The 22,727-nt window shown below is 50.3% G+C and overlaps 10 protein-coding genes and 1 non-coding gene across 11 annotated transcripts; 8 read left to right on the top strand and 3 right to left on the bottom strand.

Moving 5' to 3' along the window:
* Window positions 1-946: 946 nt before the first annotated feature.
* Window positions 947-1,534, top strand: Aspvir_009426 (GFA family protein; the record flags this gene model as incomplete). The annotated part of the gene is made up of 3 exons (XM_043272570.1): window positions 947-998; window positions 1,067-1,231; window positions 1,284-1,534. 3 exons carry the CDS (start codon window positions 947-949, stop codon window positions 1,532-1,534), a joined length of 468 nt encoding a protein of 155 aa, XP_043128505.1.
* Window positions 1,535-2,107: 573 nt separating this feature from the next.
* On the top strand, window positions 2,108-4,175 carry Aspvir_009425 (transcription factor domain-containing protein; the record flags this gene model as incomplete). Its single annotated transcript, XM_043272569.1, has 4 exons — window positions 2,108-2,262; window positions 2,316-2,365; window positions 2,420-2,916; window positions 2,970-4,175. The coding sequence occupies 4 exons, from the start codon at window positions 2,108-2,110 to the stop codon at window positions 4,173-4,175; spliced, it is 1,908 nt and encodes a 635-aa protein (XP_043128504.1).
* A 199-nt stretch (window positions 4,176-4,374) lies between these two features.
* Aspvir_009424 lies at window positions 4,375-4,446 on the bottom strand. The gene has a single exon. It is a non-coding gene; the product is annotated as a tRNA-Arg (tRNA).
* Window positions 4,447-4,980: 534 nt separating this feature from the next.
* Window positions 4,981-6,840, top strand: Aspvir_009423 (cytochrome P450; the record flags this gene model as incomplete). Its single annotated transcript, XM_043272568.1, has 5 exons — window positions 4,981-5,164; window positions 5,216-5,433; window positions 5,492-5,678; window positions 5,731-6,704; window positions 6,760-6,840. The coding sequence occupies 5 exons, from the start codon at window positions 4,981-4,983 to the stop codon at window positions 6,838-6,840; spliced, it is 1,644 nt and encodes a 547-aa protein (XP_043128503.1).
* A 336-nt stretch (window positions 6,841-7,176) lies between these two features.
* Aspvir_009422 (uncharacterized protein) lies at window positions 7,177-8,449 on the bottom strand (the record flags this gene model as incomplete). The annotated part of the gene is made up of 2 exons (XM_043272567.1): window positions 7,177-8,148; window positions 8,201-8,449. The coding sequence occupies 2 exons, from the start codon at window positions 8,447-8,449 to the stop codon at window positions 7,177-7,179; spliced, it is 1,221 nt and encodes a 406-aa protein (XP_043128502.1).
* Window positions 8,450-9,119: 670 nt separating this feature from the next.
* Window positions 9,120-11,747, top strand: Aspvir_009421 (uncharacterized protein; the record flags this gene model as incomplete). The annotated part of the gene is made up of 1 exon (XM_043272566.1): window positions 9,120-11,747. One exon carries the CDS (start codon window positions 9,120-9,122, stop codon window positions 11,745-11,747), a length of 2,628 nt encoding a protein of 875 aa, XP_043128501.1.
* An 843-nt stretch (window positions 11,748-12,590) lies between these two features.
* On the top strand, window positions 12,591-14,122 carry Aspvir_009420 (glycoside hydrolase family 76 protein; the record flags this gene model as incomplete). Its single annotated transcript, XM_043272565.1, has 4 exons — window positions 12,591-12,693; window positions 12,743-12,987; window positions 13,038-13,487; window positions 13,538-14,122. The coding sequence occupies 4 exons, from the start codon at window positions 12,591-12,593 to the stop codon at window positions 14,120-14,122; spliced, it is 1,383 nt and encodes a 460-aa protein (XP_043128500.1).
* Window positions 14,123-14,699: 577 nt separating this feature from the next.
* Aspvir_009419 (uncharacterized protein) lies at window positions 14,700-15,221 on the top strand (the record flags this gene model as incomplete). Its single annotated transcript, XM_043272564.1, has 1 exon — window positions 14,700-15,221. The coding sequence occupies one exon, from the start codon at window positions 14,700-14,702 to the stop codon at window positions 15,219-15,221; it is 522 nt and encodes a 173-aa protein (XP_043128499.1).
* Window positions 15,222-15,401: 180 nt separating this feature from the next.
* Aspvir_009418 (uncharacterized protein) lies at window positions 15,402-17,327 on the bottom strand (the record flags this gene model as incomplete). The annotated part of the gene is made up of 7 exons (XM_043272563.1): window positions 15,402-15,416; window positions 15,464-15,541; window positions 15,588-15,682; window positions 15,732-16,040; window positions 16,089-16,712; window positions 16,770-16,847; window positions 16,910-17,327. 7 exons carry the CDS (start codon window positions 17,325-17,327, stop codon window positions 15,402-15,404), a joined length of 1,617 nt encoding a protein of 538 aa, XP_043128498.1.
* A 989-nt stretch (window positions 17,328-18,316) lies between these two features.
* Aspvir_009417 (transcription factor domain-containing protein) lies at window positions 18,317-20,751 on the top strand (the record flags this gene model as incomplete). Its single annotated transcript, XM_043272562.1, has 3 exons — window positions 18,317-18,404; window positions 18,457-18,511; window positions 18,570-20,751. The coding sequence occupies 3 exons, from the start codon at window positions 18,317-18,319 to the stop codon at window positions 20,749-20,751; spliced, it is 2,325 nt and encodes a 774-aa protein (XP_043128497.1).
* A 401-nt stretch (window positions 20,752-21,152) lies between these two features.
* Aspvir_009416 (uncharacterized protein) lies at window positions 21,153-22,691 on the top strand (the record flags this gene model as incomplete). The annotated part of the gene is made up of 1 exon (XM_043272561.1): window positions 21,153-22,691. One exon carries the CDS (start codon window positions 21,153-21,155, stop codon window positions 22,689-22,691), a length of 1,539 nt encoding a protein of 512 aa, XP_043128496.1.
* Between the last annotated feature and the right edge of the window lie 36 nt (window positions 22,692-22,727).

The raw sequence follows: 22,727 nt of genomic DNA, 5'->3' as shown, positions 1-22,727 counted from the left end.
ACATGATCTAGGGTCTCTTAAACTAATAAGCTTATCTAGCTAGATCTAGGCCTAGATAGGTAATTATTTTTATATATATAGATAGAGAATAGTAGTATCTATCTATATATAAAAAGAATATTAGATCTACTAACAAAGGCTAGAGTTATAGTGGTTTTTAGATTTTAGAGGATAGTAGTTAGGATAGTAGTAGTAAGATATATATATCTCTATACCACCTTTTAACTAAAGCTTAGGAGGTACCTCTACCCCCCTATATAAGCTTATTTAAGCTTATATAATAGGTAATATATAATATTTATATAATTCACTATTATATAACTTAATAAAATATATAGATATCTTAGTAGTGTGGCTAGAATACTAGAAAAAGAGGTGGAAATCTGAATACTAGAGGTCTGTTAGACGCAGCGAACCTGTACATAGCCGAACTGCAGGGATCACGTGTGTAGCACGTGACCCACAGAGATATCGTCAACTGCTGAGGTGCGAGATGCTAGCGATTAGTTCTACTACAAAGGCATTGCTACTACCACGTTATCTACCATTCGATAGGGAGCATTCCATAAGTGCTCTCACAAGGTCACCTGACTAGATAGTATGGATATCTATGGATATCCACCACCCAACCCACGTGGATATGAGGGTGGGTGAGATACCTAATGGTTTACCCAAAACCCATGTGGGTTGGATAAAATATGCTGTGGGTATACCCATATCCAACCCACAACCAGTCTAGGCCGGTCATTGATACTCCAAAGTCCAAACAACGCTAGCCGTTTTGGCCAAGAAGCACGTGATATTTGCTTACAAATATACGACCAAGACCGAAGACCATAGTAGAAATTGAGTGACCGCTGCTCGTATAAGATGCCAGCGTGGAGTCCATCCTGAGATCTATGCTGCATTTCACCATTTCAACGACAGAGGATAATAGCTCCTAATCATGACTCTCAACGGAAGCTGCATGTGTGGTGCCATCGCGTATACCTCAAGCTGTAAGCCGAGAAGCGTTATCCGCCTATTCTCTTGCTAATGTTTGTATTCAAGCTGAGCCCTTAGTGAGCTGCCTCTGCCACTGTCTCGACTGTCAAAAGGTATGGGCGGTTCCCTGTGGCCGAATGCCACTATGGCAAGGCGACGAACACTGAGACCACAATTGAAAAGTGGACTGGCAGTGCTTTCACGTCCAATGTTATTGTTCCAAGAGACTCTTTCAAAGTCACCAAAGGTATGATCACCATCACACTAGGTGACATATTCACAAAGCTAACGCCAGCCAGGAACTCCGCGGTCATATGAGGTCACGGGTGATAGTGGTAAGATTAACAAGCACTTCTTCTGCGGCGATTGCGGATCGAGCCTGTACTCGGAGCTGGAGATCATGAGCGACAAGACGGGAATCAAGGCCGGCACGCTCGACGGTGGAGAGGCGCACCTGCGCAACAAGATCGACGTCGAGTTCTATGTCAAAGACCGTGTGCATTACCTGAATGCACTTGACAATGCGAGGCAGGAACCTCGTCTTGGGTAGGTACAGTAAGCAAAGGGAGTTCAATGTCCCTTACCTAGGACGCAGAGCGCTGGTGACTGCTTAAACTTGATACATGGTCAGGGTCCTCTTAAGCGTCACCAGCTTGGAGCTTCAGCATAAACGAGACCAGTCATGGACAGTAGTCACAGATGAACACTGTCTGCATTGATCATTCAGTCCGGATTTAGTTTCTCTCCACAATTGCAATACGGTCGGAACTCGCAGGTTGATATCTACGGCGTAATTCGGGTCGGCGGTCCTCGGACGAGGGGACCCGCGTATACCCGAATCTGGGGCCCCGGACCGATCTTTCGCGTTTGTCCAATCACAGGTCCTTGATCGTTAACCCTGTTTGTATTAGACTTTTGTAGTCAACCAATAACACTTTCGGAGTCGGGCTGATTGCAGCATGGACCACGGAGACTTTTGCATATGCCGCGGCAGGCGCGGTTGGCAGGCGGGTGTGGATCATCACTGTCGGTCCGTGGCATGTTTCACACAGCGCTCATAGAAAAAAAGCTCCACGCCTCGATCTTAGCTTCACAGTAGCGTTCTGGGCTCACAACTGCCGCAATGCATTCCGTTCCAAGACGTACAAGAACTGCCGAGTCTGGAGCTTGTTCAAACTGCGTTAAGACGAGGCAGCGATGTTACGTTGGCGTCAGTGGAGGCTCGTGTTCGTCCTGTCGTCGGGCCAAATTGGACTGTGACGCTCACGGGAGCACACTGTGAGTCTTGTTCAGTAAATACACCAGATATATTGTATAGCTGATTGTTGCAGTCCTCATAGCGTGACCGAGGAGCCAGGCTCGTTGCTCACATATTGTCCCGGTTTGTCACTTTCCGTAAGGTAGGATATCCATCAGGATGACTGATATTGTGAAGAGGATATATTCGCCTCACAGCTCAGAGAAAGCGAGCGAGAATGCAACCTGAAGAATGGCATGGCCGGGAATCCCGCCGTCTTATCAACCATCCCTCTCGACTACCACATCTCTATCATCAATCAACTTTTTGGGCCCAGCTCCGCCGCTCCACCAGCTGTCCATTTGCCGAGCTATCTGGCCGGTCTCCCACAGAGGCTGCACAGTGACGATGTCGAGTATCTTCGACGTAGTGGGGCGCTTGACCTCCCCAGCGACATGCTCCGAAACGAGCTACTAAAGAGCTATCTGCTATGGGTCCATCCGCACATGCCTATGTTGGGCCTGCATGAATTTCTATCAGCTGTCGCGGGCGATAATGAATCTCATCGGATCGGTCTGTTGCTATTTCACGCCGTGCTGTTTGCTGCTTCAGCTTTTATCGATGTATGCCATATCCGTGCCGAGGGATATCCTTCGCGTAGTGTTTTTCGTGAGAGTCTATGCCGCAAAATGAAGGTACCTCTCTCTCCCCTGCTCCGGCTGCGCTTTGTGTAAACTCATCTGTGCAGGTGCTTCTCGATCTCGAACGCGAAGACGACCGACTCGCTAATGCTCAGGCGATTCTGTTGATGGTATCTCATCCTGAGCCGCATCGCGACCAGAAAGAACTCTCCCACTGGTTGGGTATCTGCATCTCTATGATCAGCTCGAGTCAGACTCAAATAGCCAAGGCAAACGCAAGAAAACAACAAATATGGAGACGGACGTGGTGGTCCATATTCAATCATGTGCGACTGACATCGAGTAATCTTCTTACCTTGATGGGCGTTCCAGAAAACGGCAGTGAATGCGAAACTCTGCCCAGTACACACGATTTCAGATTCGGTGCCTTATCCCCCAACGTCCAAACGTTAGTAGGGACCTGCGACTTCCTCCGCGATGTGCAGTATCAACAGTTCCAAGCGAGGTTGTTCATTGAGAAATCCAAGCTCTGTCAGATAGGCCAATTACCTGGACTATCAGGAGACTTGTCTGACTCACCCAGCCGCGAAGGCGGATTTGCAAGTGCGGGAATCAAAACTTCCCCTACCGAAGTCGCAGAGCTCGCCCAGAGATTGGGCAGATGGCACGCACAATTGCCACCGGCGCTTCGTCATCAATCACCGACCTCATCGGCTGTCACGGAGCTGGAAAGGTTCATACTTGTCCATCGTGCCTGGCTGCTCTTGCTTTATCTCGCCTCGGCGTACGTCGTCTGCAGTCGCAGTGTAGGGAGCAACAGCCACGCGATGGAGCACATCCTAAACAGAATCAGCCTCATCTTCGATGAACTATATCGCTTGAACCTCATCACCTTACTTCCTAATTCCAGCATCGCTATTCTCATGCCGGCGGTGGATTTTCATATCAAAGCTGTCGAATCGGCTTACCCTCAAACCAATGAAGCGAGTCAAAGAATGCTCCAGCAATACTCAGAAATTTTGCATCAGCTGCAAGATAACTCGGCTCTTGCCGGTCGCATGATCGAGAAATTGAGCAATGTCACTGCTCCCGGAGCTCAGGACGACCTGTCGAGATTAACGGCTTCGGAATCCGCCGTGGTGGAACGACCAGTCTCCCATCCTGATTTTGCACTAAACGAAACTGACGACTTTTACAATTTCTTGGAATCGGGCATGTCCTTTGCAAATGTTATCCCGTCGGGTGATCACAGTGCAAGCGTCGGTTTTGATCCTCCTGTCTGTGATGAGAGTTATCTTGGACAATTTCTGTGATGCTGACGGCTAATCCACGCATCAGCGTCTTATGAATGATGACTCCTGTTATTCAGACATTAAAAGCTTTTCGTTTGTTGAGGGACAATAAATTGAGATTGATAGGGAATCAAAAAATCTGAGCTAAGGGGTGAAGTTGTAGATAGAATCGAGGAATAACCACGGAGGGCGAAGGAAGAAAACAAAAAACAAAAAGAAACGACCGAAACGCGATTCGAACGCGCAACCTTTGGTGCCGAAAACCAACGCGCTACCATTGCGCCATCCGGCCAATTTGCTTGTCAAATGCAAGCATCCCTTGGTTGATATGTTATTCGCTGAAAGCCTTCCAATTGTCTCGTCGTTCACTACTGCTCACAATTCACACAGGGTATCTGGTTGGCATATGTTGTCTGGCCTAAAAAGTAAGAGGTGTATAAGCACTAATACTTGCCATTAATTGCTCCTTCATACCCATTAACTTCCTCAATTGTGCACTATGTCGATGGCCACTCTCGTCCATTATGTACAAATATATACTTATCCGCTTCATCACCCTTCGATAAAAGCTCAAACTCAGTATCAGGTCCGTTGCAGGCTTGCAGCAGATGTCTGTTCCCTTGGTGCTGACAGTCTAGACCTAGATAGACCCAAAGTCAAATAATATTGTACATGGATGACAATGAAGATAGTTCACTCCTGCCAAGATGCATCCTGCATCCTGCAGGATGCTACCCCGCCTGGAGATATAAAAGCTCTTCGGCGACCCCTATCCAACTTCCTTCTGTCACCACCCAGCTAGGTTGCTTGGATTGTCTCTGCGGACATGTTCCTCGCTCTCTCCGTCGTAGCAGCACTCCCGCTGCTGGCTCTCTGGCTACTCAATAAGCTCGAGTACTATCGCACCAAGCAATTCGCAGCATGGCCACAGCCGAAGCCGTCGCGAGTATGGGGCCATATGAAGGTACTCCACGACTTTATTTCCCGCGGTGAGCCGAACAGGCATATTGGTAAGCTTCATCCTGCGAACTTCCTCATATACCACAAATTGATACAGGTAGACCTCGTATTCGAGGAAATCAAGGCCCACCTTGGTAACCCACCGTTGTTTTTCCTCGATAATCGCCCGATGCACCAGCCTATGGCCGTCGTCTGCAGCCATGAGATTGCAGAGCAGGTAGTCAGGAGCTCGAAGCAGTTCCCCTATGGTATGCCCAAGACCCCGGATCTGCAGGCTTATAAGTATCTGCTGGGCCCTCATTCGATCCTTAGTTCCGAGGTATATTCATAACCTAGGTAGTATGCTTGATATGTAAGACTTGGCTGACAAAAGACAGGGCGAGGAATGGAAAAGCCTTCGCAAACGGTTCAATCCTGGTTTTGCGCCTCAGCATTTATTGACCTTGCTCCCGCGCGTACTGAACAAGACGGGGCCGTTTTTCGAAACTCTTGATCGATACGCTCGCTCGGGCGAAGAGTTTAGTCTGGCTGAAATATGTACCAGTCTCACATTTGATATCATTGGTAGGGATCTGACTTCCTGGGACAACGTGCTGGTGCTCATATGGCAGTTTAGGTGCAGTGACCATGGACGAGGACTTGGGAGCGCAGCTTCCCCTAGACCAGCAGAGCGAGATGGTCAAGCTCTACCGTGAGCTGGTTGTAAGCTACCACCAAAAGAGCTCAGTCCGTGTAACTGTGTTGAACCCCTTGGTGATATGGCACCAATATACTCTGGCTCGCAGACTCGATGCTATCATCAAGAACCACATCAAACGCAAATTCGCAGACTTGAGGGAAGCCAGCACCAACAAGAAGAAGTCCCGCAGCGTTCTCGCCCTTAGTCTACAGGATATCGAGCAACTGGACGCCCTTGTCCTCGATCAAACATGCGACCAGCTGAAAACTTTCTTGTTTGCTGGTCATGACACGACCAGCATCCTCCTCCAATGGGCATTCTATGAGCTCAGCCGCACACCTCGTGTTCTTGAATCGATTCGCCGAGAACTCGACAACGTCTTTGGGCCTGATCCTTCCCCGGCAGCAGTTCGTGATAAGCTTCTTGCGCCGAACGGCGGAGAGCTCCTCACAAAGTTGCAGTATACCTCCGCCGTGATCAAAGAGATACACCGCTTATACCCTGCGTCGGGAACGGCGAGACTGGTGCCCGAGGGAGCGGGTGCGTATATCGAACTGCCAGATGGAAGGTCGCTGTGCATTGACGGAGTCCTGATGTACAACTGCGAGACGCTCATTCATCGTGATGAGACTGTCTACGGGGAATCGAAGGATGATTTTCTTCCGGAGCGATGGCTCGGTGATGCCGGTGCTTCTCGGATACCGCCCAGCGCATGGCGAGCATTCGAGCGAGGGCCGCGCAGCTGTATTGGCCAGGGACTTGCGACAATTGAGTCCCAAGTGATTCTGGCTTGTGTGGTTAGACGGTACGAGTTTGTGAAGATCGGTCTCGGTGAGGTCGCGAAGGACAGCGCAGGGGAGCCAATTCTGAATTCGCGAGGGCAGTACGAGGTCAAGTCGAAATTGTTCAAAGTGAGTTTGCCAGTCTTCTTTTGGAACCTTTCAACAGCATTGACGTTTAAGCTAGACAATGCAAGTGACTGGAAAGCCTGTAGATGGAATGATGATGAAGGTGAAGTTGTCCTCCGGTGGTAGGAAAGAGCTCTGATGTACTACATAACATCCCTCTCCATTTATCATGTACGCCCCTAATACTCTGCGAATGAGACCAGTCTGTAGAAATGATCTACTTTGCGGCTTTGGAATCACTTCTCAGATGCTATCGCATGCGGTGCACTGGATGTACTACTTAACGTAACATGTCTAGCTCTATCCGAATTCAAACTAAGCATCATGACCTGACCTCTATGAGATTTTTGACCCGAATCCCGTGCAATGTCCAACTCTCCTCGACTTCTTGCCCAATATGATCGAACAGGAAGCGTAAGGACTTGCGATCTTCCTTATTGCAGTGCGGTGGACCCCTTTCCCAAGGTTCAGGCCATTAACTGACCTCAACATATGGAGTCGGCACCCACCCATCATAGCACACCCCGTATCTTTCCTCAAGTAAGCCGATTCTCATTTCAGATTCCGTCTCAAATGGTACACCATGAGTCCAATCACTAGTCCCAATGCGAAAATGGCGCAGATGAGGCAGCCTTTTTCGGAAAGCGTCGAAGTAATGATGCCAACGCTTGTTGTAGGAGTAGTAGTACCCGTACCCTGCCTCCCCCTCATCCTCAAGGCGGAGTTCCATCTCGTCTTTGCTAAATGAATACTCGTCCGCGTTGTCTTCAAAAAGAGACAGATCATACAGGATCATGCAATCGTCCAGAGACAATTCACTCAAGGTGGCTCCATGTGAGAGAATCCACTCTAGCTGGGAGTCTTGGAAGAAGGTAAAATTTCCCAGAACAAGGCTTTTGAGATGCGGAAAGTGGACCTCGCTCAGTTCAAGCTTTGGGCGAAACCCAAACCAGGTGTCGCAGAAAAGGGTCAGGTGTTCAAGAGACGACGCGGTTGGTTTCAGCCAAACTGACGGAAGCTTTGTAAAAAAGGATTGCGACTCGGGAAATAGACTGAATCTGTCCTGGTTCCAAAGCTCTGCAGGATCTTCTGTTGTGGCAGTATTGTGCTCGCTCACAATGCTTAGGCGAAGAGATCGCAAATCCCGCAGCACTTTAGTCATATTCTTACGTATTTCGTCATTTTTGATGTTGATATCCTGCAGATGCTGAATACCCAAGGATTGCAGAGCTACCTTGAGTGAAGCCAGCCATTCAAAGAAGACACTGAGAGCCTTTTTGCGAAAGGCGACTGTCTGAGGAGGTTTGCTAATCCAATGATGCCTAGACACGCCGCAACGCTTGTCAAATTGTAACACAGCGTTTTGTACCTTTGACAAGGTCTTAAGGCGTGAAATTCTGTTTTCAAATTCTTTGGGAAAGTAGGCTTCTTCCTCGTCATCTGAGTCCTAGTTCTGTAAGCATATACCACTCGTTGTACAGTTAGAGGAGGATACTAACATATGGATGCTCGCGTGTGTTGATATACACCTTTTTGACCGCATCCCCCAAAGTTGAACCCGTTAAGATTTCATCCATAATCTCATAGCTGCCCTCGGTAGGATACAGTTTCAAGGTCTCAAACAACAGCTGAATGGTGATATACGAGAGAAGGCGACATGTTTGGCGCAAATTCTTCAAAGATGATGGATCGACGTAAGAGACAATGAGAGTAAGAAGCTCGCTGGGAAGAGCGGTGATATGGATCATGTTGCATGACAACGCAAGGTACCTCGAACAAGCAGAGCGCCTTAAGTCCGATTTATATGGCCTTTGAACTCTGGATTGATTCCATGTCAATGTTTCGGGGATTGTGAAAGAGAAAGGAGAATGCCTTAGATTGGCCGAGAGAGGAAGATGCTTCTTTTACAACATCACGTACGTGGAGGGGCAGGAGGGCTCATCCTCCCAGTGACTCTTGGCAGTGTTAGTGATGCCCGTCATATATCAAACCACTCTGCCAAAAAGGTGTCTACCTCTAGACAACCATCTCTAGCTGCAGGAATGATGGCAGGTGCAGGGACGACACAGCAGGAAGACAACAATACCCGATTCGGCAGCGCCCTGTGAATACTATGGTGAAGCATTTCTGAGTTCTGACCAATTATCCCCGAGATTTCCCCGCCTGAAATGTACTGTAGGATACTGGGAAATGAGTTGCAAGAGTGAATTCAAAGAAGTCAGTCAGATACAGATTCTCAAATCTCTCGTCAAGATGTTTGCTTTAAAGTGTCAATATCCACTACCATTTATATCACGTGCGCTGTCAGCAGTCATCGTGTCGATATGACCTCATACTACTTATTTCTTTACGAACTTCATCATTTATCATGTATACTACTCTGTTCTTCTTCGTTCGTCAAGAAGCTCTGGGACCATCATGGCCATGGGAGAAATGGCTGACTTGAATTTACCGCCCGTTTTGACGCAGGATAGCCGCATGCTGATCCTACCATATGAGATTGTCTTCATTGTCAGAGACTTTCTTCCGCTTCACTCGTGGAATGCTCTTGTGCAAACATGCAGACATTTCTACAATGCCTTCATGCCATCGTTGTATTCCATCACCATCAAGAATGACCAACGTGATGTCTTCAAATGGGCTGCAGGAAAGGGCCGCCTTGCCACTATTCACCGGCTCCTGGATTACGCACCCAATGGCTACTTCAACTGCGTTCGTGGGGAGGCTGCTCTCCGTGAGGCTGCATGGGCCGGGCAGACAGACATCGTTCGTTGGTTACTGGACTCTGGCGTTGACCCATATTGTACACAAACCAGAACCGACAAGTTCGAGTCATGTGTCTGTAAAAATACAGCGGCACCGGTGCTGCTTGCAGCCTGGGGATGCCACACTGAGGCTACCAAGTTATTGCTGGATGCGACGACTGATTTTAACTATGTTCGTTCTCTGGAGGAAAGTCCAGTGATTGTGTTTGTGCGGAAGAAGGAGACAGCGTTGCTGAAGGAAATTCTTGGCCGAGGCATAGACGTGGACCAAAGAGACATGCTTGGGCGAACGGCATTGTTCCATGCTGTAATAAATGAGCACATATCGGGTGTGAGACTCCTCCTGGAGTTTGGAGCAGATATCAATGCAACTGATGCACGCCAGGACACTCCCCTATGCATTGCCGCACAATGGGGACTGGAAGCAGTTGTTGAGCTTTTGCTGCAAAGAGGAGCTCGGGTGGACATGCCTGAATATGCAAGGGAGACGTCTCTGCATGTTGCCATATCAACCAATTCGATCAAGGGTGTCTCTCTTCTGATCGAGCTTGGTGCAAACGTGAATGCGATTGACTCATCACAGGAGACTGCTTTACAGCGATCACTAAGCGACTGGATTGAACCCGGAATTTTGAAGCTCCTTCTCGATGCAGGAGCGGATTTCACAGTCCCAAACATCCATGGTAACACACCAGTAAAGCGGGCATTGATGAGTAGGGCCAAAGAGAAAGTACGACTACTCTTAAAGGCGATAGAAGCAAGAGGAGCCTCTTCTGACTTGCCAGAATCACCTACTACTTTGCTACATGCTGCTATCTTTGCACAACATGGTCTCGCATACCGGCTCTTGGCCCAAGGAGCAGACGTTGATAAACGGGAAAGTGCCACAGGGTTGACGGCATTACTGGAAGCAGCGAAACAAGAACAAGACGGCCTTTTCGATCTGGTGCTGCAAAATAGTCTCGATGTCAATGCAAGAGGATCCTGCGGACAAACAGCACTCTCGTTTGCGGCTAAGCACGGCAGCGAACATAAAGTACGTTCATTGCTGAAAAGGAACGCATCTGTCGATGCTCTTCTCCGGTACTGGACGCCTTCGGCATATGCTACCAAAAATCATCATCTTCAGGTGGTATTGCTCCTTCTTAGACAGACAAAGGGCGTGGATCTTTCTGATGATTTTCTTCCGTCCGCGGTGACGTCCGCTGTGACCTTTGATGATGAACAATGCCTGGAGTTTTTACTTGAGAAGGGCAAACTTGACCAACCCGATAGGTCATACGGTTATACGGTACTTCATCACGCAGCAAGACGTGGAGACCTAGCCGTCGTAAAGTGGCTGCTCAACCGATCTGTCGGTGTTGACGCAGCAGGATATGACAAGCGAACGCCCCTCATGCTGGCGGTATATAGCCGTAATGACGCCGTTGTTGAACAACTTCTGCAGCACGGAGCCCGGCTTGACGCCCCAGATACGCACCGTGCGACTGCCCTTCATTGGGCCTTGCCAGATTGGGCCGACCCGTCACTTGAAATTTCCAATTGCAATTCTACTTTGTGGGTTGACCTCATACGCGGGCTCCCTGTTAACTCGAACATTGTGAGAATGCTTGTCGAAGCAGGTGCTGATTTGGAAGCGAAGAACTCAATGGACGAGACTCCCCTGGCTCGCGCCGCCATCAATGGATCTGCATCAGCTGTTCGCCTGCTCCTCGAGAAAGGAGCAAATGTCGAATCCCGCGACAAGTGGGGGTTTGTTCCCTTGCTATTGGCGGCTGAGAAGGGTCATACGGCAGTTGTTTGTCTTCTGTTGGAGTACGGTGCAAGTATTGAATCCGCCAATGCAGATGGCAACACAGCGCTGATGCTTGCTGCTGATAATGGCCACCACGAAACAATTCTAAGTCTTCTGGCAAGATCTGCCGAAATCAACCGCGTCAATCACGATCACCGAACCGCTCTGTCATGCGCCGCAGCGAAAGGCCACGACAAGGTTGTCAAGATCTTGCTGCAGTACGGCGCGGAAGTCGACTTGCCGGATCATACAGGTCGAACTCCGCTTCTTTGGGCTGTGCAAAATGAACATAAGCGGTGCGTCGAGCTCCTTGTCCAAGGATGCGCTGATGTTACGAGAGGGGACATTGAGGGCCGAACACCGCTCTGGTGGGCATGGAAGAGGGATCAGAGAAACTCACTGAAAAGGCTTGATGCGGTTATTCGAATACTCTATAACCGCCATCCTGCTGCGAACATGACCAACGACCTGCATCAAGCCGACTGAAGTCCGAATCATGCGTCCTAAGACTGGAACTGTTGACTGAAGTGCAGGTGATCACAGACATCAGATCAGAACTGCATATGCTAACTCTACAATGCGATCGGGATTAGGATATTCTTTTATTGTCAGCAGTACCTGATCTTCTCTTGCGGAGTTAAACACTCCAGGCGTCGGTTGGAGATGCTTCGTGGATGTAATTGGCTGGTTTTGTGGTCGTAATTACCGTAGTGCATGGTAATGTGACATGTCCACAAGGCAGCAACAACAAGCCTTTCGAAGCTTTTGGATCATCCAATAATTCTCCTTTTATTTTGGACATGCCCCACTTGGACCACCACACAGAACTTGGCTATCAACCAATCACAAGATTCTTTTGCTTTGATTTCAAAAGTGAATTTTTGAGAATTTTGGTACCTGAATAGATTTTTCTTCAGTCTTTTCCATGTTTTTCTCAATCAGATAAACATATATCAGTAATGAACAATCAAATACATAGCAGGGAAAGACTGGCAACCGTGTCAACTACTGGCATTTAGATCATATAACTGTTTGATGTCTGGATAGCATACGTCGGCTCGACACGCGGCGGGGCCTATTATTGGAGATAGCGCCCACTCAAAGGTCTCAGCCATCAAACTGTTTACCCACCCAGCTCCACAGCAGTCCAATAGTGGTGCGCGGCTTCATCGATTCATTTCAGTATCTTACGTAGTTGCAGGGAATGGCCGCTTGACAGATTAATCTCCTGGCGCCAGGCTCATTTGATGGCTGCTTTTTTCTTCTTATCAGGATTTCTCCGCCTTGGACTTCCGTCCTGCGGTGACTTTACATCAGGAGAACATCGCCATGCGCTTACAATCATTACCACGATTGGGGTGGAATGCCCTTTGGACAACAGTGTTCTTTACAACGTTGGCACAGGCGATCGATGTCAGTATCAACGATGACCGTATGTGTTATTATCCGCAACCTGCTTTGCCGGACTAACACCGCAGTAGAATCCATCAAAAATGCCGCCAGCACTGCTGCTTACGGTGCGATGAGCTACTACCATGGCAACGAGTCCGGACAGATTCCTGGTGCGTTTCCGACCAAATGGTGGGAGGGTAGTGCCTTATTCATGGCGATGCTGCAATACCAGTACTTTACTGGTGACCAAACCTACAACAGCGAAGTGAGCTTGGGTTTGCAATGGCAAGCCGGAGAGGGCGACTACATGCCTTCCAACTACAGTAGCTACTTGGTAAGCAGGGAATTGAACAAATGCAAGGCATGATGCATCTGACCAGCCAGGGAAACGACGACCAAATGTTCTGGGGTCTAGCCGCCATGCTCGCCGTTGAGCTACAATTTCCCGATCGCTCGGAAGGTTACTCCTGGCTTTCCCTCGCACAAGGTGTTTACAACACGCAGGTCGATCGGTGGGATACGTCAACATGCGGAGGAGGCTTGCGCTGGCAGATATATACGTACCAAGCGGGGTATACGATGAAGAACGCCATCTCCAACGGGGGCTTGTTCCAGCTAGCTGCCCGTCTTGCGCGGTACACCAACAACCACACATATTACGAATGGGCCGAGAAAGTATGGGACTGGAGCTGTTCGTCGCCTCTGCTCAACAACAAGACGTGGACCGTCGCCGATTCGACCAACATCGAGGACGGTTGTAAGAGTCAGGGCAATAACCAATGGTCCTACAACTACGGGACCTACCTCATGGGCGCGGCATACATGTGGAATTACGTACGTTCCCCGGAGTCAACCAGAGAATATATCAGAAACTGACGAGTTAGACCAACGGAACCAACACGAAGTGGGCAACTGCCGTCGACGGCCTGCTCAACAACACCCTGGACCTATTCTTCCCCACCAGTTACGGCGGCAACATCATGTCCGAGGTCCTCTGCGAGCCGAACGAAGTCTGCAACGACAACGAGATCCTCTTCAAGGGCCTTGTCACCTCCTGGCTGGCGTTTACCGCTCTTCTGGTTCCCTCCACTTACGACAGAATTCTCCCCAAGCTTCAGGGTTCAGCCGTGGCGGCCGCCGCAACCTGCACGGGCAACGGCAACAGTTCCTGCGGAGTGCGATGGTATACTTCCAAGTGGGATGGATGGACGGGCATGGAGGAGCAAATCAGCGTCACAGACGTCTTGTCAGTCAACCTCATCACCACGAAACACACAGGACCAGTGACCTCGACCACAGGTGGGAACAGCGCCAGCGACCCGACTGCAGGATCGGGAGATAAATCGGCACAAACCACCACTACCAGCAAGATCACCACGGGTGATAAGGCGGGTGCTAGCATCTTGACTATTGGCTTCGCGGTGGGATGGGTCGGCCTGATAGCTTTTATGGTCATTGGGGGGTCATGATGATCCTGTAGGTTTGGCGTCTTCATGTAATTATCACCATCATGGTGTTCTCATATTTCTGTACATAGTAGATCATTGGATAATGGAGTCGCAGCGTTGAACTCCGTGATGACTGATGTCAGGCACCATAGAGCCGATCGCTTGAGTGTCGATAGCAGCTATTGGCTAACAAATAAATATATGCAATGGCAAGTGATTCCAGGTATTAGTATAGGTCATTCTCCCTTTGCATTATGCGCAAAATTCGAGTGTTGTTTATTGCCTATATCTCTTGGCGACAGTCAAATCAATACTCGATACATAAGCCTAGACCACCGAAGACGTGTCCCGCATCATGAGATCATCATCCCAGTTAAATCCCGATCGGGACTCAATTATCGGTAGCTTCTATTTCTGCCGTGTCGACGACATGATGTCAGCGATGGCACTCGATTCGCCGAGAAGATATGATGTGTTCGCCTCCCCGCATTCTCCAGACTGGTTCCCTAAAGTATATTCCCACGGGGATTTAAACCGACACACCGCACCTCACCTCAAACAGAATAATCATCCATGGCCAATACATATTAAATGCACAATGCTCCGAAATCTCATCCGCACAGCACAAACAACCCCACGAACCCCCCTCTACGGACGCATCCTCACCCGCTCCCTCCGAATCCAGGGCCAGGCCACCCCCGAGACGGAACTCGAACTCGACCGCCAAACCCTCCACCCAGAAAGAGCCGAAAACACCCAGTCCGGGACCGATGACGACGTCGCACAGCACACCTCCTCCTTCGACCCCTCGACCACCACCCCGGAGATAGAATCGCAGGCTCTCGAGGCCGAATGCAAGCTCCACGGCGAGGTGGATCCGCTGTTCTTCAGCGCTGCGCACCGCGAGGTGAGCGCGCTGCTGGATCCGAAGCTGGAGGTGGCGGTGCATACGATTGAGCATTTGAGTCCGAGTGCGAAGGGGTGGACGAGGAAGCATAAGGAGGTGAGGATCAGAAAGGTTCCTGGGCACGGGAGTATGGATCAGTTTGAGAGGTTGTTGAAGGGGTTGAGGGATATTCAGAAGAGAGGGGGGAGTGGGGGGTCGGCGGTAATTACTTGAAATCAGGTATGTATGACCGCGTTGAAGATGCGTTATCTCCAGTGACATGGTCAGGTCCTTTGCTAGTGGTTTGCTTGATTGTGATAGTATGCAACAACGGAGTTTGGGTTTCAAAAGATTAGTCGAAATGAATTCAACTCTATCATTATGCATATAGTCTATTGTGTTGATCATAATGAACTAGTGTGCAAGTTCCTGTTACAATTAGTAAAGCACAGCAGAACGCATGGCCGATAACTTACACTTGCAAATTTGCTCCTGGCCCGAATCTTTGGTCCAAACAGCAGAAGGACCCAGGGGACGATACACAGCAACGCTCCCTGTCAAGGTCAGCAGCGGCGTCTTCGCACGGATACGGAAACTTACAATCCCACCGAGTAGACTGGAAGCGCCCGGATATCCCAGGTTGGTAAACATGGCGTTGGTTACCAGAGGAAAGACACCACCGAGGAGATTCCGACCTGTCATCGAGTCAGTACTCAGAGCAACAGAATATGAAAGAGAACCTACAGCAAGATTGCGCCGCAATCGCCGAACTGGCATATCGGTGATAGGTGTCTGCTAAATAATTAAAGGTTGCTAGGTAGACGGAGAAGATGCCCATGGTAGCGCATCCAACTGCTATCGTTGGGACAATCCACGGAATGGAGGGGTAAGACGTCCATCCGAACCAGAACAAACCGATCGGCATCAGGAGGGACTGGATGCAGACGAAGTAGAGTCGACGCTCGGCGGATTCGGGGAGAGTGACGAAGCGTCTCGCGATGCTTTCTTGGTAGATGCTAATGATGGTTATGATGATGACACCAACGCACATGGCTGGAAGTTGTCAGCGAGGGATGTATTGGGTGATAGTGGTTGACATACAAGTAAAGACGGCGCCGCTTTGCTCAACGTTGAAGCCGTGGTTGGTCTCAAAGACCAGCGGGACAGATCCAAATTGGAGATATAGAACTGCCCAGCTGAAGGATACCCACAGAGAGAAGAAGAACACGGTTGGCTCGGTCAGAAGTAAGTCTGGTTCCTTGGTTAGCATGGCGTTCGTCGGATAGTAGATGGATGGCAACTCACGGAACGGCCGATAGCACGAGATACTGATCATATGAGCCAAAGATGCCCTCTCCTCATCACTCTTCACCTTCCACCGGATGCGCTTGACCGTCTCCTTATCCGACATGATGACTCCGTAATGACCAGCACTTTCCAGTTTGTCGTAGTACGTATTGAGTGCTTTTGCCTTTCGACTCAGAAGCACGCTGCCTCTGGTTTCTTTAAAGAAGAAAAAGATAATAACAACGAAGACGGCTGAGACAATTGCATGGGAGTACCAAACCCATCGCCATGTAGTGTGCTGCACAACGGCGCCAGCAAGCATCGGGGCCAGTCCGGTACCAAAAAGAGCAGCACCGGAGAACAATGCCATGGGGATATTCCGGTCTTCTGCGTGGTAAATGTCGCTGATCACGCCTCCCACCATGGTTGAGAATGTCGCTGCGGCTGTCAGTAAGCTGTGATAACAGGATTGTTATGGTGCTAGGGTTGACATACATCCACCAGCGCCCTGGAAGAATCGTGCCACAAGCATTCCTCCAAAGGAGTGAGTGCCTCCACAGGCAATGATGCATGCTTTAAATGCATATCATTAGCATCTGGGACTCTTTGCCCGTCATTCATGAGAAACACCATACCGACAAAGACAATTCCACTAGCAATGAAGATTGGCCTCCTGCCGTTGATTTCTGAAAACGGAGCCAGTACCATTGGCGCCAACGCAAATCCAATGCAGAACAAAGTGATGCCCAGGTTATAGACAACCGGGCTAATCCCCCATTCCTTGCTCAGTTCAGCCGACGACGGACTGATTTCGCCAGCCGAGTAACCCGCCAATGCTGTAACTGCACAGGAGATCCATGTCATCATCGACTTGCGCCATTCCGGCCATAGAAACGGACTGGAATACTTCTTGAGATCTGGACATTCTGGGGCGGGTGACTGGCCGGGTCCCGGAGGTGAAGTGATGAATGGTGTCGGCAGAGGAGTGTCCAATTCTAGGTATAGATATTCCACTTCTTGGTCGCGAGCGTCCTTTTCAGGCTCGCTGTCCATGGTTGTATGATAAAGGACGCCGTAGATATTGAATTACGTACAGAAGTCCACCCTGTTGAGATGTTGCCTGGTTTCCTGCGCCATACACCTCTGGAAGTTGACAGTTGGGACAAGCTTCGACTATTATAACAACGAATGACGCTACAGGCTATCCTATCGTTTTAAGAGTCGTGAAAACTCGATTCGTTTACCATTAGTTGGAGAAAATTGGAGATGGTAAGGCACCTCTACGGACTGCAAAAAATGCACCAAAGTTGCGCTTTGGTGGATGCGAAGAACCTGTCATATGTGCGATGCCATTGATATTCTCAAGCTAATTGGGTGATTATCTTTCTTTGCAAGTTTTCACCACTGTGATGCCCTACTGAATTCAAATTTGATCTTTTCCATTATTAATCGCTCCACCTTCTCCAATTCAGTTGCGGGTGGAAGAAGGCGCAATTCGGAGAAGGGCCGCGTTCTGACCCATGTCCACATGCTGGAGATGATGTATGTCATGGAATTGGACAGTGACAGTTCAAAATCTTGGACAAAAAAAGGCGCGCAAAAATGTGATCAATGCATATTATTACTATTTCCTTCGTCCTTCTGTTCGAGGACTTGCTGTCAACTGGCAGCGTCATCTACCGAGAGTAGACTCCGAGATGCCGGTTCCGCATCCAGTCCCGCATCACGCCTTAGGTAAGCCCTTTGAACCAAGACCAAGTGCAAAGAACTTGTCAGTCTCGCCTTGCAAGTATCATGTTCCTTTATCGATTCCATCTAGTAGCATCGGTGCCGTGCGATTGCTGTCATTCTCTGGTGCTCACAAGCCAATTCCACTGCGAGAACACCTGTGTTGGCGCTCGTCATCTGCAGCGACCGGGGAGGAGCGCACAGCCGCGGTTCTTGTTTCTTGGCATTGCTGACGTCTTGAGAGACACTCCGGGTTGGAGAGTGGCACAAGTATTCAGGAACATAAAAACACGACAATCTCATCGTGATGGAAAATGGTCAAGGCTGCCCGGACTTTTCAATGCCAGCGATGTTCCCGGACATTTGCTCGGCTGGAGCATCTCCAGCGCCACGATCGGTCGCGTGAGTTGCTTCCCCGATGCCTCGTCTCCAAATCCACTGACCGCTCCTGTAGACACCAAAGAGAAGCCGTATGTCTGCGACAAGTGTCCAAAATCGTTCACTCGCAAGTAAGTACCGCATTGAGCAACGAGAGGGTCGCGAGAAGAGAATATACTAAGTGCTTAGGGATCTCTTGACCCGCCATGAGCGATTGTCCCATAGTTCACCATCCGGTACCCACGACACCGACAATGGTGACCATCCAACGCCCGCACCATCATCCACTGACCATGTGTTGGATGGGCTGAATATCCTTGCGTCCGCCGTGGCGGATCGTACCGTGCCCACTACTCATGGGCCTCCCCGCGGGCGGCATCAGCATCCACTCTCGGCCAGCCAAGGTTCATTTTCTTCCGGTCGACCGGCAGCCGCGGATCAGACGCCTCTCGCCGGCCATTCTTTACCTGGCGCAGCCGAAGCAACTGCTGTTTTTGGTGAAACTTTCTCCGGATACACTACATCCAACGCATACGACGGGGACGACTTTACGTCTTTCCTTGACAGCATTCCTCTCCCCAGCCACCCTTACTCGCCGACGTACCAGCCCCTACCTGTATTTCCCGCGTGGAACTTTGACTCGGCTGCGGATTACGATCGTTCAGTTGACCGAACAGGCACGGCGGATGCAGCAGTGACACCGTCAAGCTCGGTGCTTCCTCGTCATGGGACGCAGTTGCCCTCTCTTCAGCCCGAGAGCCCGCAAACCTCCCATAGAACGCGACAGCCGAAGGGGGCCATTTTTGTCACAACACAGTGTCGCGACGGAATAATTACCCTGCTCGCTGATTACACCAATGTCCTACCAGATCCTTACATCCCGTCTCGACACGCTTTGTCCCGATGCCTTACAGGTTATCTGTCTGGATATCACGATCATTACCCATTCATGCACATCCCCACCTTGGACATTGAAAATGTGAGCTTGCCGCTGTTTCTTTCCATGGCAGCATTAGGCGCTCGGTACTGTCGGGAACCAGGTACAAGTTTGAGCCTGTATCGAATCGCAAGGACCGTTACCATGGAACATGTTCGGAGGACGTATCAGTTTCCTGGGCCGGGTCAGTTTTCCGAAAAGTTTAGACTTTCGTCTCCTGGGACTCCTGAAAGCCAAGATCTACTCGAAACGATCCAGGCGTTATTGCTGCTCCATTCAGTCTCATCATGGTTCAAACGCGATCCATCCCATCACGAATCCCTCTTCATGCGGAGTTTTATGGAGACAATGCTCCGAAAGGGAGGACTGAACGAGCTGCCTGAGCAGGATGGCTCATGGGAAAGCTGGATACGCCGGGAGTGTGTGAAAAGGACCTCACTCATTGTTTTCTGCTATCTCAATATCCTCACCATTGTCTTCGATATCACACCACTCATCCTCACCGAGGAAATCAGTATGGATCTCCCATGCAGCGAAAAGGAATGGCATGCCGCAAGTGCCGTTGCTTGGATGCAAGAGGGCAGACAGACACCGCCGGAACCAAAGCTGCAAGACGCGCTTTCGTCTCTTTTCACTCATCCTACGACACCAAAGTCAAACCTGGAGACCTTCTCCTCTTTGGGTGGATATGTGCTGATCCACGCCATTCTACAGGATATCTGGCTCCTCCAAAAGGCTCGTCGCCTGCCCCTATCGAGAAACAGCTCACTCTCTACAGAAGAAGTCTTATCGCTTGAACAAGCGCTCGAACAATGGTGCCAATGCTGGGAGCGCAACCAGGAATCTTCCATAGATCCATTTAACCCTCACGGGCCTCTCTCTTTCACGTCCACCGCCCTCCTGCGTCTAGCCTACATCCGCCTCAACGCGGACTTTACCTCCGCACGACGTCTGCAAACCTGGGAACCGAGCCAGATTGCGCAATCCCTGCGCCAGAACCTTTCTGTGCAGCGGGGCGACCGGCTGACACGGGCCGCCTTGCACTGCGCTCATGCTCTGAGCACGCCCATCAAGCTGGGGATCAACTACGTAGCTCACTCGCTGGTTACCTCCTGGTCGAACCAATACGCACTGTGTTCGTTGGAATGCGCGGTGCTACTGGCGAAATGGCTCGAGAAGGTGACGGTGCCGAATCCTGACCCCGCCTTGACGGAGCAGGAAAATAAGCTTCTAGAGTTTGTGATCGAGATGGTTATGGAGACACAGCATGGAATCAGTCGGGAATGGTTGTTGGAGAACAATACCCGGCTGAGTGCAATTGTCACTCGCCTTTGGGGCAGATTGTTTACGACGGATCATATCTGGGAGGTGGTCAATCTGATAGGGCAGTCTTTGAGTCGGTATGCCGACATTCTAGAAGAAGTTTCAGGATAATCTTCGGCCAGCGTTGTCCTCTCAACTTTGTAAACCATTTCTTAGCATCGAAACTATCATTGGGGACCAGTCATTGACCACAAGACGCCAGCAAAGTGTCCACTTCCATCTAGCCGAGCTAAAGCGAAGCAAACCTCAGAACATTCAGACAGCCGAGAATTACGAGACGGAATTGATAAGAACAATTGGATATTATGACCCAATTGCACAGTGGAAGGTGTTCTGCCATGCCTGGACGTAATGCCAAGACGGTATCGCGATGGCGTGATTTGGTGCCATCATGGTTAATGATTGAAAACTTTGAGTATTTATTCCTTCTACCAGGTATGATTCTGCTGGGATATTCTCATCTATACCAATCGTTGATTCTTCATCGCCCTGGAGCAGCACAACAGTTAGCCATGGGCGTTGCAACGGCGGTCGACTTTCCACAAAGTCTGGGGGATGACGAAGCTCCAGCTATCAAAGCGACACAGGACAAGCTCCCCATACAAGGCGATGCAGCTTTGGAGCTTCTTGCAGGAAGGGGCACTGAGAATGGAGCCCTAGACGCTGAAGCCTCGCGCCGCCTCGTCCGCAAGATCGACCTGTACGTGATGCCATTGATCTGCATCGTCTACTTCTGCCAATATCTAGACAAGATCGCAATCAGCTACGCCAGCGTGACAGGCATCAAAGAATCAGCACACCTCCATGGCAATCAGTTCAACTGGATCTCCAGCATCTTCTTCTTCGGCCAGCTCACGTTCCAATTTCCCACCAGCCTCATCCAGGCCTTCCCGCTGGCCCGGTACGTCGCGACCAACGTCACAATCTGGGGCATCATTCTCGCCTGCATGGCAGCCTGCAAGTCCTTTGCGTCGCTGATGGTCTGCCGTACACTTCTGGGCTGCGCGGAGGCCGCGATCGTCCCCGCGTGGGTGGTCTTCACGTCGCAGTGGTATCGCAAGGAGGAACAGGCGTTCCGCGTGGGACTGTGGTTCTCCATGTGCGGCTGGGCGCAGATGTTCGGCGGGTACGTTGCGTACGGGGTAGCGGTTCATGTTGGCAGCGACCCGCACGCGGCGCTGCGCGGATGGCAGGTGATCTTTCTCATTCTGGGTGTCTTTACCACGTTGGTGGGCGTGCTTTTCTTCTTTATCTTGCCGGATTCGCCCGTCACGGCGGGGTTCCTGTCCGCCGAGGAGAAGGCGCTGCATGCGGAGCGTCTTCGTGGCAACGAGCAGGGTATTGGGAGCTCGGTGTTCAAGCGTGAGCAGTTCTACGAGGCGCTGAGAGATCCCAAGACATGGCTCTATTCGTTCTGGGTCTTTGCCGCGAATATCCCGAACTCGATCGCTACCAGCTTCGGCAATATCCTTGTTACGGGGATGGGGTACTCGGCGACGAAGAGCCTGCTGCTCGTGACGCCGTTGGGAGCGTACGAGGTGGTCGTTCTGGTCGGATTGACGTATCTCGCTATGCGCACGAACCAGCGCCTGCTGTGGTGTATTGCCGGACATATCCCGAGTATCGTGGGTGCGATCCTCATGGCTACGACGAATAAAGCTCCTGCCCTGGTCGGGTATTATCTGTCTGGCGGCATCCCCATCGGATGGACGACGATTCTGGGGCTGACGAGCACCAACGTCGCCGGGTCGACAAAGAAGATCACCGTCTCATGCATCCAGACCATCGCGTATACAGTGGGCAACATCATATCGCCGCAGACGTTTCAGCACAAGGACGCCCCGAGGTATCTTCCGGCAAAGATCTCGATTGTGATCCTGTATGTTCTTATCACCTTGGACTTGTGTCTGATCCGGTGGGTGTCGATCCGGGAGAATAGGAAGCGGGATGCGGAAAGGGAAGCGCTGGGGGATGCGTACGTGGTGGAAAAGGACCATGAGTTTCTGGACCGGACCGATTTTGAGAATCGCGAGTTTAGATATGCTATTTAGATGATAGACGATCATGATGAACTGTTTCGAGCTAAT

This window comes from Aspergillus viridinutans (genome assembly GCF_018404265.1).
Source record: "Aspergillus viridinutans IFM 47045 DNA, scaffold_8, whole genome shotgun sequence".
In the NCBI taxonomy this organism is placed as follows: domain Eukaryota; kingdom Fungi; phylum Ascomycota; class Eurotiomycetes; order Eurotiales; family Aspergillaceae; genus Aspergillus; species Aspergillus viridinutans.
Note: the sequence above shows the minus strand (reverse complement) of the source record. Positions and strands in the feature narration are given on the sequence as shown.